Below are 16,991 nucleotides of genomic sequence, written 5' to 3' on the forward strand. Positions count from 1 at the left end.
TATTCTTATTTACAGGAGTAAATAATAAATCAGCTCAAGTTCTTCTGCTGTTGGTAATTCCTGGGCATTTAATATTTTTGTACACGATTCATTTAATGAAAAGTGGTCACACATCTTTGACACCCATTTTCATTGTGGTATATTTGTTCACAGCACTTCTACAGGTAAGGCTAAAACATTTAACAAAATGTTAAATTTTGTTAACAAAATGAATATTCAAACAAAATGAAATTCAATGTAGAAAAAAATAAAGTCTTACACTTAGGTAAAAAAACCAAAAGCACACATATAAACTGGGGGAAACCAGACTTAATAGCAGTGACTGTGAGAGGGATCTTGGAGTCTTAGTGGACAATCAACTAAATATGAGCCAGCAGTGTGCAGCGGCAGTAAAAAGGCCAATGTGATCCTAAATTTCATTAACAGAGGGATACAATCAAGATCAAGTAAGGCACTAATACCACTCTATAAAGCCCTAGTAAGACCACACCTAGAGTATTGCATCCAGTTTTGATCACCACACTATAAAAAAGATGTTGAGACTCTAGAAAAAGTGCAGAAAAGAACAACCAGGATGATTTGGGGACTGGAGACTAAAACATATGAAGAATGGTTGCAGGAACTGGGCATGGCTAGTCTAGTGAAGAGAAGGACCAGGGGAGACATGATAGCAGCAGTGTTCTGGTATTTGAGCGGCTGCCACAGAGAGGAGGGGGGGTCAAGCTGTTTTCCAAACACCTGAAGGCCAGACAAGGAATAATGGATGGAAACTGACCAAGGAGAGATTCAACCTAGAAATGAGGAAGAACTTTCTGACAGTGAGAACAATCAACCAATGGAACAGAAGTTGCCTTCAGAAGTTGTGGGAGCTTCATCACTTGAGGTTTTCAAGAAAAGATTGGACTGCCATTTGTCAGAAATGGTGTAGGGCCTCTTGCTTGAGCGGGGGGGTTGGACTATAAGGTCCCTTCCAACTCTGTTAATCTGTTAGTCATATGGCAGTGGGGGGAATACAAGGAGTGAGGAAGGGCAAATGTCTGAAAGTATAAATGGAAAAAAGGAGATTAAAAATTTTATAAAATGTAAGCTAACTAAAATAACATGACATAAAACAGGGATTTTCAAAAGCTCTTTAAAACATTATTCATTGGGAAAACACCCAGGACATAACAAATATAGTCATGTTAGTTTGAATGAAAAGGTGGTCTTTAGACATCACATAATGTTATAAAAAATGCTGATTATCATAGCTTATGTTACAAATAAATATAGATCTGTAGCGCAATCAACAATCACTGAGACATGGTCTGATGCCAACCAAGCTAATCCATTGCTCTTTCTATAAATTCTGACAACAACAGAGATACAACCTGTATCCCTATATAAAAATCTGAGCTCTCCTTCCACTTTGAGTTTTACACTGCAGAGTCATTTCTCAGCAAGGAGCATCCTCTCTTATCTTACCCTCTTGTCTCCTATCAAAAATAAATGATGTTAAATTGTGTTGGAGAATAATATTTGGTTTCTGAAAGCTGAATGGAGAGAAACACTACCTTCCAACTGCTATCTGCTGATTTGTCTTTGCATCTCTGCACATTTAGTGAACATGATATATTTTTTAAAAAGCCCAAAAAGAGCTACTAATATTATGCTCAAGACCATCTGATGATACACAACCACCCCCATTACTTAGCTGGCACTTTTTCAATCAGCCAGTCTTTTGTTATTTCAGAGTGCCAGGATCTGATTGCTAAAGCGAATTGTTTACTTGCAGATCTCTGCAATTTTCTAGGTGTTAGTCTTCACAAGTATCTGATGATGACCATTTATTTAGAGATTATGCCTCCTTTACATTGCTAAAACATCAAGATAGGCCATCACACATGTGTTCACGTTATCATTTTATTAATTTTTCTTTTCAAAATCTAGTATTGTTGAATTGATGCTTTAAGCCAGGTTTGTTTGGCTACCATTAGAAGATAAATATTGCCACATGAGCATTTGGATTACTATTCTTAGTAAGAAAAGATCAACCACCAATCTAATGAATTCTACCTTACATTAAAATTTGCAGAACAATTCTGATTTTAAATAAATAGACAAATTCTGTTTCCAAGATAAACTTCAGGGTGAGTTTCCCCATTACTTGTTTATTTCCAGTCCTGTTCAACATAGTGTTTTTCAGTTTTGGCAACTTTTTAAAGATTTGTGAACTTGCCACACAGGGGAGAAGGAGGAACATAATGGAATGCATTACTAGACACAACAAAGAGCTTTCTCATGAGAACTGAGGTCATCTCCACTGGCCACAGATAAGATTGGGAAAGGAGTGCCTGAAGAGCTCGCCAATTAATTCAATTGGCCAATATGACCTGTGACACTTGGGAATGGGGTTATTTCCTAGTTTGATCGTACTGAAACCGCGGGAAAGATTTTGATTTCGCTTCCCATTGAAGCTGTGCCGATACGATGTACTCATTAAAGAAGACCTTTGAGAAGCAGCCAAGTCTCGGTTCTGATTTGCTTGAGTTCATTAGTCAGAGCCTTGACATTATGCATTCTTACTGTCGCTATTATTTCGCTATTGTTTCTATTATTTAAAAGAATCTCATTAAATCAGGTTTCCTTCAGAAGTTGTACCATCACTGGAGCTTTTTAAGAAGAGAGTGGATAGTCATTTGTCCAGAATGGGATAGGGCAGTGATGGCAAATCTTTTTTTCTTCAGGTGCCAACCCATAATGTAATGATCCCCCTGCAGGCCCCGCCCCCGCACATGCATGTACACCCCCCCTGCTCCACCCACATAAGCGCGTGCACCTGTTTTTGTGCTGCACCCCACATGCCCCATTTTTGGTCCAGGAGACTTCAGTGAGGCCTGGTAGAACCAAACGAGGGTGGGGAGGCGCGCCACGCATCCCTATGACCTGCTTTGGTGCTAGCAGGCCTTCCTGAAGCATCCTGGAACCAAAAACGGGGCGTGGAGGGGGCTGCACCCGTCCCCCTCCCCACACATGCGCATGGAAACCTCCAGCCCCTTGCACATGTGCGCGAACCCCTCCACGCATGCGCGTGTGTCTCTCAGCAGATGTGAAAAATCTGGCTGGCAGGAGGCGTGCAGGCATGTGCGGTGGAGCTGACCTGGCCATCAGCTCGCATGCCCACAGAGATGATTCAATGTGCCACCTGTGGCACACGTCCCATAGGTTCACCATCACAGGGATAGGTTCACCTGCTTGAACAAGGGATTGCACTAGTAGACCTTCAACGTCCCTTCCAACTTTGTTATTCTGTTATATATGAGTAGCTGTCTCAAAGCAACATGAGATTATTTATGTATGATGTTGTAAAGAATACATCCATCACTTGAATATGGATTATTTTCTCTATTTACTGTAGCACTATAGATAGATTTTCATTGAATTGAGGTTTTGTATCCGTGCAGGGATTTCTTGATCTGTAAATGAAAGTAGCAAGATATGCTATAGTATGCAATATCTTCAATCTTGTAATGGTAATCTGTATACATCCTAAGGCCACTTGACACTGTAATAATAATTTTTTTTAAAAAAAACTGCAGTAGTTATTTGTTCAGCTGAAATACAGGCAATTCCTCTACTTATGACCACAATTGAGGCCAACATTTCTGCTGTTAAGTGAAACAGTTGTTAATTTTGCCTCATTTTATGACCTTTCTTGCCACAATTGTTTAAGTCAGGGGTGTCCAAACTTGGTCCCTTTAAGACTTTTGGACTTCAACTCCCAGAGTCCCTCAGCCAGCAAAGCTGGCTGAGGAACTCTGGGAGTTGAAGTCCAAAAGTCTTAAAGGGACCAAGTTTGGACACCCCTGGTTTAAGTGAATCACTGCAGCGTGGTCACTAAATGAAATTGTGGTAAGTCGAGACTACCTGTAATCTGTCTGTGACTGAGACAGCTGTTTGCATTTGAACAGTAAAGACATCTTCATGTTGAGCTTAATTAATGACTACATGGATGTAACTGCATGGATTTCTTGGAAGTGGTTTAGCACTATCTTCTCCTTGATTGTGTTTCTACTTCTCAGTTTAGCCTACAGCTCGGTATTCTCTAATCCAGGGGTGTCAAACTTGATTTCATTGAGGGCCGCATCAGGGTTGTGTTTGATCTTGGGGGGCTGGGGTGGGCATTGCCAGGGTGGGTGTGGGCAGCTCAACGTCACTCATGTCAGGGATACCTGTGGTGGCCTGAGTGCTCTGCCAACGGAAACAGGCTCCTGAGCTCCATTTTTGGCTGCGATGGCTTCCTGCAACCCTCTGTCAGTGAAAACGGAGCTTGGGAAGACTGTGCATGGCCCTTGCAAGCTCCATTTTTTGGCTCTGTGGCCTCCTGCAATCCTCTGCCAACAAAAACAGAGCTCGGGATGCATTTTTGCTGGCAGAGGCACTGCAGGCCTGTCCTTCACTGGTTACAGGGTGGCCCCACAGGGCAGATCTAAGCACCCTGGGGGCCAGATCTAGCCCACAGGCCTTGAATTTGACACCCCTGCTCTAGTCCATCCTAGGGCCACACCTGCCTGATCCTGTTTAGCTTCCGAAGTAAGACAAGACTGATCTGCTGAGGTCACATGTTGAGACCATTTACTTTTTAAGACCCTTCATCCAAAAATTAAAAGCAACAGTTCTAAGAAAAGACAGATAGACAGGTAGGTAGGTAGATAGATAGAATGAAATTAAACTAAGTTTGACTATCTTGGTATCTTCACTTCAAATTTCGTAGTGAATCTACAAATGTTGAAAAGGTACAGGAGTAAAAGTAAGTGCTATATCTTTTTGAACAGTGCGGCCCCAAATGGTGCAACTGATTAATTATACTGGAAAGTATATTCAACAGTTTTAAAGTTTTCATAGGGTTTGTAGGACATTTAAAAATGCAATGCTTTTGGTAATTTAAATACAGTTACTTTCATGTCGACTTTTTAGTTTTTATATTCTGGATATTGAATACAGATAAAAATTAGGACTGGGGTGCAGATTAATATTAAAATGCATTTGCTCTTTTTAAATGTTGTTTTAAATGGTATATATTTTGTTTTTATTTTGGCTGTACACCGCCCTGAGTCCTTCGGGAGAAGGGCGGTATAAAAATTTAATAAAATAAAATAAATAAATAATAAATTGAAAATCTAAAAATGAAACAAAAATTTCATTTTTGTCAGTGTTAAGCCACCATCATCATAAATGTTATTAAGGCTTGTTGAATCAAATACTGACATAGGTATGAGTGGTTTAGCTATTTGGTTCCTAATATTTGAGGGCAGCAGATTTTAATGTAGCTAATAAAAGAACAATGAGAACTAAATATAATGGACAGAAGAACTGAATAATACAAAAAGTTTAAAAAAATACAACATAATTCTTTATAAAATTTGAGTATGCTGCATTGTACCCCACGAATCCTTCCAAACTAAAGATGCAAACACTGGATTTTCTTTACCAATTCATGATAATCATAAAGCAGAGGTCTCCAACCCCTAGTCCATGTACTGGGCCACGACATGCCAAAAACAAATGGCACAAACAAATGAAGTCCCATCTATGGAATTAAGGCAGCATGCAAAACCACACCCCATCCTCTCTCCACAGAACCGGTCACTGATGCCCAAAAGATTGGGGACTGTCATAAAGGATCACTGAGATACCATTTTGAGCAGTGGTGAACAAAAAAAGGGGCTGAGTTGTTACATCCATAAGTAATCTATAAATAATATTATAAAAAATAACAGATTAATAACAGATTAACAGAGTTGGAAGGAACCTTATAGGTCATCTGATCCAACCCCCCGCTCAAGCAGGAGGCCCTACACCATTTCTGACAAATGGGAGTCCAATCTCTTCTTGAAAACCTCAAGTGATGAAGCTCCCAAAACTTCTGAAGGCAACTTCTGTTCCATTGGTTGATTGTTCTCACTGTCAGAAAGTTCCTCCTCATTTCTAGGTTGAATCTCTCCTTGGTCAGTTTCCCTCCATTATTCCTTGTCTGGCCTTCAGGTGCTTTGGAAAACAGCTTGACCCCCTCTTCTTTATGGCAGCTCCTCAAATACTGGAACACTGCTGCTATCATGTTTCCCCTGGTCCTTCTCTTCACTAGACCAAAACTGGATGCAGTACTCTAGATGTGGTCTTATTAGAGCTTTATAGAGTGGTATTATAAAGCCATAGTGAGATTACTTTTGAGACATAGGCAAAGAAGTCAGTCCTGACCTACTCAGGTTACTGGAAGGGGAAAATATTCGCCATTGCTTTCAATGCTGGCTTCTTGGTCAGCTAAAATAATGGGGCTAGGTAATAACATCCCATATTTGATATGAAGTGGCAGGAGATTGCTCATGTAGAGATAAGTGCTGTTAGTGTGTCTTGTAGGGTTTTTGAAGAATAGGAGATTAACAAATGTTTGCATGACATTTTAAATGGCCAGTGTTGTCTGTCTTGGAAAAAAGAGGAACTGTCTCAAAAAATCCTATTCCAGGGAAAAGAGAGGCTTTCAAATATATTTGTTTTGATTACAGAGTAGCACACTGAGCACACATATAATTAGCTTAGGCTCACACCTAGCACACATATAATTAGCTTAGACTACATAGTGACTTTTTCAGTGAAGATGTTTATCTAAATAAATAATGCATGTTCCTTCTATAATGGAAAAACTAGAAAGAAACTTGATAATTTTAAAATTGTGTAGCCTTATGGATATTTTCCTTTGTAACATAAAATCAAAGGTTCTGTGCTTTTAGAAGTATTAAATTATTTCAGGGTGCTAATACTTAACATGTTCCTGATTTGGGACTTTGATTACTTAACTTTATTTTTATAGAAATATGAACTTTCAAACTGATCTCTAAAATATTGTGTCACATACAAAGTTTGCAATCTTTTATTTGTTTCTGCCTGTAGAAATCTATAGAACTCTTTAGATTGAAAATACAATTTCCCAAAGGATTAAATTAGTTTAACTCTGCATGTTGGTTATTTAGTTTAAGCAATTCGTGTAAAAAGATAAAGAACAAGAAAATGATTATGATTATGGTTCAGATGTTAGTCAGCCAGATGTTTAGACTGGATTTGGCATTTTTAACTACCTATTGAGTTCTTCCCAAGGATATGGGATATGCAGAAGTTGCTATTTGTTATTATTAAAGGTATTAGCACAGAATGTAAGCTGTTCCAAATAAGCTGCCTTTTGCAATTTACTGTGGGAGATCTTGTCAATGCCAATGCCTAAGGTGTTCCCATGGTACTCCAGTTGTTTTGGGATTGCACCTGAGGCACCTCTATACAACAAAGTGAAATCATAGCTGCCAATTCTTTTTCTGGTATTTGGCCTTTATACGCATCAAGTTCTTCCCAAGAACCTAGTATGCCATGATGCATACCAACATAATATACATGTGGCCCAGTGGTGGAATTAATTTTTTTTTTATTACCGGTTCTGTGGGCGTGGCTTGGTGGGCATGGCAGGGGAAGGATACTGCAAAATATCCATTCCTACCCTATTCCTGGGGGAAGGATATTGTAAAATCTCCATTCCCCCCCACTCTGGGGCCAGCCAGAGGTGGTATTTTCTGGTTCTCCAAACTACTCAAAATTTCCACTACTAGTTCTCCAGAACCTGGCAGAACCTGCTGAATAGCACCTTGATGTAGCCTTTTGTAATTGAAGGAAACTACCATACTCCATTTATGTTTATCTTTCAGGTTCAATTTTCGTATTTTGATGCTTTAGATCTTCTCTAATTCTTTGTCTTCTATCCTACTATTCCTTGGTATTCCCACATCAATTTTCCATGCTTTCCTTTTTTTCAGCCACAGTTCAATCTGGTGTGTTGTGAGCCAAAACTTTATCAGTTTGTATTTGGAAATCCAACAATATTTTAACCTGCTGATTTTAAACTACTTTTTCAACTGTATGTTTCCATCAAAGTTTCATTGCTGTTTAAGTATAATATTTAATCGTATCCATAACTGTGCTGTTTTCTCATAGGTATTTATCTTATTATGGATTGCTGACTGGATGGTGCACCACATCTGGAAAAAGGGGAAAGACCCAGACAGTTTTTCTATTCCTTATCTTACTGCACTTGGAGATCTTCTTGGAACTGCCTTACTTGCACTGAGTTTTCATTTTCTGTGGCTGATTGGGGATAGGGATGGAGATGTAGGAGATTAATAAATTAATAACACCTAATTTATCCCATTAGTTGAAATATGAGAGTAGGGACCACTTGATTTAGCATTTCATATGAAATATATTAAGAGAGTAGTTGAGTTTCATTACAGTAACTTCAGTGTTGACACTGATATTAAACAGCCTTAACTTTTTTAAAACAATAAAAAACTAAAATAAGAGGCTTCAAGTATTTTTACACTGCAAAGGTGTGTTTGGGGCTGGTTGACACCATCTCATCACAGACAGAGAAAGTTGGCCAGCGTTATGTCAGGAAATAAAATATAGATGATAGGTAACAGAACGATGTGGTTTAACCACTGATATATCTGCCTAATGAAATGTAGCATGCATTTCATTAGGCAGTCTGGCTATGCATTTGAAGTCACACGATACAATGGGTTCACAGCATAAAATAGAGGTAACCCATAATGCAAAAGATATTATTTTTGCATATCAGTAAGAAAAACAAGTTCAAGTAAGACATTTAACATTCAGTTTATTTTAGTTGCTGGCAGAAAAAGGATGGAACACCTTCTGTTCTAGAAAATTAATCAGTTGAAATAGGAAATACGTTTCTCATAAAGATAATACAGTATGATCATGCATGGACAATAATAATGTTGAATTAATGGTTGTAACTCAAGAGGTACATTGACACTGTTTTCAAGTGTTCAAGTTTTGTCCTTTATTGTGATGTATAAAGAATCAAGACTATTTAAAGAAGAAGAAAAGCAGCTTTTGATATGTATTGGGGAAACTACAATATAACTTCTGAAATAACAGTTGGATGCTTTTATTTTTAGAAATACTTCTTATTAGGAATACTATTGAATTGGTTTATCTTGGAAATCTTTTATCAAGCCACCCAGATTTGCTTTGGAGTCAGACACTGCCGAAATCTAAACCAATGAGTCAATCAATCAGTTAGGCATTCATGCCAATTATATGCAACCAACATTATTTCCTGCAGTTCAAACTTTAAAATTTATATTTAGAATACCATCTCATTTTGTAATGACAGGTTGTTCCACTGAATACTGTTTTAATCATAGCTTTGTTGGGCTAAAGAAATTGCTTGTTTCTGGGAAAACATTTCCCGTGTCCAGAATGTTAATGCTTGTTGAATGAGTACTTTGTAGAGTATCTTTATGAAGTGTCTCAGGTACTCTTTAGTTAGTATCTGTGGTACATTGATGATGATGGGGCATTTTCCACTACACATCATTCATACCTATTATTTACACAAAAGAAAATCAGTAAATGTTTAAACTGGTTTTTGTTTAAACGTTTAAAGAAATATTTTCCTTTAGATTTGGGGGAAAGAAAAAGATTGTAGAACCTTTATGATATAGATTATTATGAGTTGTAGACTTCTTTGAGTTTCCTATCATTAAACATTAATATTCAGTCAATTCTTGGCAACACAGTTTCTGACTACCTGCACTGGAAGCCACCAGTGAGGATTTAACAATTGTAATTTATAATTGTTCAATTTTCTACTAAAATTAATTTCATTTGTCCTCTAATTATTTCCATTCAAATTACATGGAAATCCAAGCTACAGAGTGATGTATTTCAAAGGCAGATTCATGGTAATCTTTGGTAGTGGGTTAATGCGTGGGACCCAAATGTTCAGATGTGGATTTACAAACACTCTTGGGCCTAGTATAATTTCTTGATCATTATCTTCATCTTAATAGTTCAAAACACTGACAACTATTCAGTTTGCTAATTGAAAGTCTGAAGGTAAGTTTCCCTTACTTTAATGATACATTTTTTCCCCACAATGACTGTCTTTTTTATTTCTGTACTGTAGATGGAAAGAGAGAACAGAAATAAGCTTTCAGAACTGAAAAGAAAATTAGACTGTCCTCCTTGGTTGTTTTTGTTGCTCTTTGGTTATAATCGGTGGGATTCAAAAATTTTTACTACCAGTTCTGTGGGCATGGCATGGCATGGCTTGGTGGGTGTGGCTTGGTGGGCATGGTGGGGAAGCATACTGTAAAATCTCCATTCCCTCCTCGCTCCAGGGGAAGGTTACTGCAAAATCCCGACTTCCTCCCTATCAGCTGGGACTCGGGAGGCAGAGAATAGATGGGGGCAGGGCCAGGCAGAGGTGGTATTTACCAGTTCTTCGAACTACTCAAAACTTCCGCTCCAGAACTAGTTCTCCAGAACTAGTCAGAATCTGCTGAATACCACCTCTGGTTGTAATCTATTAGACACTGTTCAGGAAGTAGGTGAACTCTGTCAGGTCTACTTCAGTGGTGGGTTGCTACCGGTTCGGACCGGTTTTCAAGAACCATTAGAAAAAATCTGGCCAAGTTCGCAGAACCGGTAACGAGGGCCAGCTGGCCACTCCCCCGAACTGGTTCTCTGGTCACCTGCCTTTCACCAAGCCAGCAGCAAGCCTTGCGAGGGAAGAGCTCAGGGATCGTGTCAAAAAGCTCTTTCCCTGACTTTCCCCTAACCAGCAGCAAAGCCTAGCGAGGGAAGTGCATGGAAGATCGTGTCAAAAGAGCTTTTTCCCTGCCTTTCCCCAAGCCAGCAGCATGCCTAGAATTTCTTGCCTTGTCTGCTCTAATATCTTCAATATTGCATAAAAATAGAAGTTCCCCATTTGCTGGAAACTGGCAAAAAACACAGTCGCATGACTGTGTGGGATGTTGTAACTGGTCATAAGTGTGTGTGTGTGTGTGTGTGTGTACATGGCTGTCAAAACTCCAAAAACAGGTCAAGTAGCTCTGGGAAGGTCAGTTGTAAATTAGAACACTTGCTAAGCAATCAGCCAATAAGCGAGGACCACTTGTATTTGGTTTGCCTTAAGGGTTCAAAGCTGTATGGAATCTGGTTTCCTTTTATTATTATTATTTATTATTTATTAAATTTTTATACCGCCCTTCTCCCGAAGGACTCAGGGCGGTGTACAGCCAACGGTAAAACCTAAAATATATACAATTAAAACAACATTTAAAACATAGCAGATTATAAAGGCTGATAAATTAAAAATTTAGATTTTAAAATTTTAAAATATTAACAAACCCCAAATTTAAAATTCAACACTATTATGCCAGTCCCGCTTGAATAAATAGGTGTGTTTTGAGCTCACGATGGAAGGTCCGAAGATCAGGCACTTGACGTAAGCCAGGGGGAAGTTCATTCCAGAGCGTCGCTGCCTCCACAGAGAAGGCCCTACTCCTGGGGGCCGCCAGCCGACACTGTTTGGCGGACGGCACCCTGAGGAGACCCTCTCTGTGAGAGCGTACGGGTCGGTGGGAGGCAAAGGGTAACAGCAGGCGGTCCCGTAAGTACCCGGGTCCTAAGCCATGGAGCACTTTAAAGGTGGTAACCAAAATTTTGAAGCGCACCCGAAAAACCACAGGAAGCCAGTGCAGACTACGGAGTAGTGATGTTACGTGGGAGCCACGAGCGGCTCCCGTTAGTACTCGCGCGGCCGCATTCTGGACTAACTGTAGCCTCCGGGTGCACCTCAAGGGCAGCCCCATGTAGAGAGCATTGCAGTAATCCAACCTAGATGTAACCAGAGCGTGAGTGACCCTGCATAAGGCATCCCGGTCAAGGAAGCGAACTTGGTAAAAGGCCCTCCTGGAGACGGCCGCCAGATGTTCATCAAAGGACAGCCATCCATCCAGGAGGACGCCCAAGTTGCGAACCACCTCCTTTGGGGCCACTAACTCGCCCCCAACAGTCAGCTGCGGATGCAGCTGACTGTACCGGGGTGCCGGCATCCACAGCCACTCCCTCTTGGAGGGATTGAGCTTGAGTCTGTTTCTCCCCATCTTTGACCCTTTGGGGGATTGCAAATGGTCCAGATGGGGGAAATCTCATAGGGGGAACTAGGATCGTGACCACCTAGCCACGCCCACCAAGTCACATGACTGCCAAGCCACTCTCACCCAGTTACATGACCGCCAGGCCACGCCCAGTGTCACATGATCATCAAGCCACACCTACAAAATAACCCATGCCCACAGAACCGGTAGTAAAAAAATTTAGTTTTTGGTCTACTTCTTAGTACATATGCACTGTTACCATCAATCAACATTACGTACTAAGCCCAAAAGAGATTTGGATTTAGCGATTAAGGCTGAAATTCTGCTTGAACGTTTTTGTAAGGATTCAAGGTTTGATGGAAAATATTGCAGTATTTGAAGAATATACAGTTCCAAGAATATATATCCTTGGAACGAAGAAAAATAAAATGTCATCTTTTTTCACTGTAATACCCTGAATATAATGTATACATGATATTTTCATTTGCTTTCCCTAGTTTTTACATGCTCGTCTTACGATTTATTGAGAAAGACCAAAGTAACTACACTGAATTATTAAAAAAAATTAAGCAATAACCAGGATGGAATAAAATTCATATATGCGTGTAATATGTATGAGGCAAATCATTAACGTGTTTAAAATATAAAACACATGCTTACAGAGCGCATATGTAAAGCAAGGTCTTGAGGTGCTTTAGCAAACAAATCAATTATTTTAAATTCCCCTTTATTTTAAAGCTTCTACCTTTCTACAGTTCTGCAAATTTCCTCTAATGCCATTTGATACAGAACCTTTGAAGCAAACACTGGGAATCCATCTCCTCTGTCACTTGCTATTCATATAACCCATCCACCATGACAAGTTTAGTTGGAATGATGTAAGTAGATTCAGTTCTGTTCCCTTTATGATTTCATAAATTAGAAGAAAGTAGCAGTTGATGGGTTCAAATAGAAGTCCCTGCTAATGGTTGTACTAAGTTCCTAAAAGATTAAGTTGTCCTCTAAAAAGAAAAGTCTAGTTTGATGAAAAGAAGGACTAGGGGTGACATGATAGCAGTGTTCCATTCAGTGGTGGAAATTTTACTACTAGTTCTGTGGGTGTGGCTTGGTGGGCATGGCAGGGGAAGGATACTGTAAAATCTCCATTCCCACCCGACTCCAGGGGAAGGTTACTGCAAAATCCCCATTTCCTCCCGATCAGGTGGGACTCGGGAGGCAGAGAATAGATGGGGACGGGGCCAATCAGAGGTGGTATATAAGGGTTCTCTGAACTACTCAAAATTTCCGCTACCGGTTCTCCAGAATTGGTCAGAACCTGCTGAAACCCACTTCTGGTTCCCATATCTTAGGGGCTGCCACAAAGAAGAGGGAGGCAAGCTACTCTCCAAAGCACCTGAAGGTAGGACAAGAAGCAATGGGTGGAAACTAATCAAGGAGAGAAGCAACCTAGAACTAAGGAGAAATTTTCTGACAATTAGAACAATTAAGCAGTGGAACAACTTGCCTCCAGAAGTTGTAAATGCTCCAACACTGGAGTTTTAAAGAAGAGATTGGATAACCATTCTTCTGAAATGGTATAGGGTTTACCTCCCTTCCAACCTAGTCTAGTCTAGTCTAGTCTAGTCTATTCCATTCCACTTCATTCCATTCAACACTAGATGTTGGATACTCCTGAATGGAATAGTAGGAAATAGTAGGGATTATGTATACACTTCTCTTCTAATATATAAGCAGTTGAAGACATTAGAATTGATCACCTTGCCTAAACACCCATGATGATAATGCTCCTCCTTTCTATTGGGAAAGCTCAGAAACACTTTCAGCAATTTGGTTCAAGATATGCTGGTTGTTCAGTTCTGATGGGTTGTAACCTTGGGTTCCTTTCTGCCCAGAGTTGCCTTGAACTGCGAGATGGGCAGCATATACATTTAATAAATACACATGCCTATGGCGTGAATTGTAAAATCCAATTTCTTCTGAAATGTGTTGTAATCCAAGTATAAACAACCTAAGAATGTTACGGCAAATTATTTGGTTACCTGTATTTTTCTCAAGCTGCACAATTGTTTCCCAGTAAACTCCCCTAGGACATACAGGGGTCATAAAATATTAATTATCGTGGTCTATGCAAATAGCAATATCACTTAGACTTATATATCACTTTGCAGTGCTTTACAGTTCTTTCTAAGTGGTGTAGAGTCACCATATTGCCCCCAACAATTTGGCTCCTCATTTTATTCATCTTGGAAGGATGGAAGGCTGAGTCAACTTTGAACCTGATGAGATTTGAACTGTCAAATTGCAGGCAGCCGGCAGGCAGCAGAAGTAGCCTGCAGTACTGCACTCTAACCACTGTACCACCATGGCTCATAAAATAAGATCCCCTTATTTTATCCAACCAATAGGTCAGTACCTACTAACTCTTTCACTCATTTGCTGGTCTCTTGCTTGCCTTAGGGAAGCCAGACCATGGAGAAGAAATTTTTAAAAATCAGCATGTAGCTGGGATGCATAGATCTGAGAAGCTGATGAATGTCCATCATAACTTTCCTATTAGACAATGGGCACACGATGCTTATTAAAATGACAGAGCAGTTCTTTATGGGTTTCAATGGATTATTGATTAGACTTGTACTATTGATTAGACTTGTACAAGCATATTTTTGTTATTAGTTGTGAAGTCGTGTCCAGCCCATTGTGACCCCATGGACAACGTTTCTTCAGGCCTTCCAGTCCTCTACCATCCTCTGGAGTCCATTTAAGCTCACACCAACTGCCTCAGTGACTCCATCCAGCCACCTCATTCTCTGTCATACCCTTCTTCTTTTGCCTTCAATCTTTCCCAGCATTAGGCTCTTCTCCAGTGAGTCCTTCCTTCGCATTAAGTGGCCAAAGTATTTCAGTTTCATCTTCAGGATCTGGCCTTCTAAAGAGCAGTCAGGGTTGATCTCTTCTAGGACTGACCAAGGGACTTGCAGGAGTCTACTCCAGCACCATACTATATTTAAGCTTTACTAAACTTTCAACAATGGAAGCAGACCAGGCACCAGTTGGAAAGTGGTTGAAAACCAAGAAATTCTGCAGACCAGTTAATGTAAGATCAGGAGAAAGAAAACAGAGGACCATCAGATTTTGAGCATGACACTGACTATCAGAATATATAGTCCAAGAGAATTTGAAGAGGAGCCTTGATTGCTGTCTCTTGGATCATTTATTTTGAATGTACTGTTGCATTTTTATCAGTAAAAAACACATGCATTTTGTCTTAAATGTATCGCAAATAGCAGTGGTGTGACTGTTCAATTTTCCAGGCTGTACAGGTTTCTTCCCTATTAATGGGGCAACCTGCTAACAAAAGAAAACAGGAGCTGGTAGTGAAATAAGCTTACATACTTCTACAAAATCAGATGGTAAACAGATGATTGAGGTTGATGGTGCTTGATTTCCTATTTCATTTTATGATTCTGAGTTCATTTTTAAAAAGAATTTATTGTCACAAGCTGTACAAAGTTCCTAATTTAATAATATTCTCTTATTTTAAAGATATGTAATTCTTCATATCTGAATTGCATTTGATTTCCATCTAAGAAACTGCTAGACTTTCATTTCCTGGGAGAAAGAAATAATCTGATCAGCCTTTTCCTTGTTATTTTTTTTTTTATGATGCAAAGTGAAACTTTTTTTTTTTTTAGAATAACCTGTGATATCAGTTGCACCTGCAGGCTTATTGCATTCACTGTAATAATGATTATATTCCAGAGTGATAATGCACATTGACTCCAAAATAGCCTAACTGTTATGCAGCTCCATTTGACTGAAGACAAATGTTGCAATAACTCAGGCATGTCGGGAACATTTATAAATGGCCATTTCACTCATGAAGATAAATATGATCAGAGAGCTGCTATCATTCTGCTTTTCAGAAGGTCTCATCTTTTGACTCCAATAAAAAATATGGATGGGAAAAATGCGTGGTTCACTAAGGCAATTTAAATGTCAGCCTAAAAATGTGTTATGTTGCTTTTTCTCAGTCTTTTACACACACACACACACACACACACACACACACACACACACACACACACACACACACAGAGAGAGAGAGAGAGAGAGAGAGAGAGTATATCAGAGTCATGCACTTTTTAATAGAAGTAAATTCATTTTTTTTAATGCTGGTTCATTCTTTGAGGTCATAGCAATAAAAGGCATACACATGTAACTTACATAAATAAATCTACTTGTAGTGAAATAATAATAGGGCAGTGGCTGCATTTAAATATATCATAGTTTATTGTACTAGGAATAAGCCAAGGACATTTTACATTCTCTCCTCTACTGCAAGCATTGAGGAATTAGGAATTTTAAGGAATTGTAGTTGTTCAAACCAAGAACCTTTAGCTTCTGTGAAACAAGCCTTATTCAAACTATCTTGGTGGGCAGCCACACATGTGGAATGTGGCTGTGATAGAATCCATACTTTGACCTTGAAAAAGGAAATATTTAAAGAAGGAAACTAGCCATTGCAGAAAAGTTCCAGTGAGGGGAAGATGTGAAAAAGAGACTCAGTCATACTCTATCTTAAATACATTAGAAATACGTTCTAGGGAGAATTCGGTAGGCTTTCAAAATTAGGTTAGCCAATCAAATTTTTTCCACAAACCCAAGTGGTTTCCTGAGGGGCTTGATGATGGCATAACACACAGCAACCATCTGGAGACCTTCAGACAGCTTGAGAATTTGCTTGCTTCCTAGAATAAGGGTTAATTTGGCTATGGCTATTGTAAGGTGTGTAAAGGCCTTAAGTTTAGCACTTTATTACTGCAGAGGAGAGGGAATGTAAAAAGATAGCTTGGATCCTGTTCTCATCCTCAGAAACATCTGTGGCGAAAGTTAGTAACTTGTGTGCAAGCTTTATTGTATGCAAAAGAATCATTGTACAAAATGGGGCATCAAGGCTTTGGAAGAAATTCCAAGATTTGAGAAACTACACAAAGACGT

The 16,991-nt window shown here is 39.4% G+C and overlaps 1 protein-coding gene across 3 annotated transcripts in view; it reads left to right on the forward strand.

Annotated features, from left to right (window-relative positions):
* The window catches only part of SLC41A2 (solute carrier family 41 member 2), a 45,600-nt gene extending 36,619 nt beyond the window's left edge, over nucleotides 1-8,981 (forward strand). For all 3 annotated transcript variants that reach the window (XM_058189956.1, XM_058189954.1, XM_058189953.1), the window contains 2 exons: nucleotides 16-164; nucleotides 8,014-8,981. In XM_058189956.1, coding sequence (XP_058045939.1) covers nucleotides 16-164; nucleotides 8,014-8,199 — 335 coding nt within the window. In that variant the 3' untranslated portion in view covers nucleotides 8,200-8,981. The remainder of the gene's footprint in view (nucleotides 1-15; nucleotides 165-8,013) is intronic.
* The last annotated feature ends 8,010 nt before the right edge of the window (nucleotides 8,982-16,991 follow it).

Source organism: Ahaetulla prasina, chromosome 7, assembly GCF_028640845.1.
Source record: "Ahaetulla prasina isolate Xishuangbanna chromosome 7, ASM2864084v1, whole genome shotgun sequence".
NCBI classification, from domain to species: domain Eukaryota; kingdom Metazoa; phylum Chordata; class Lepidosauria; order Squamata; family Colubridae; genus Ahaetulla; species Ahaetulla prasina.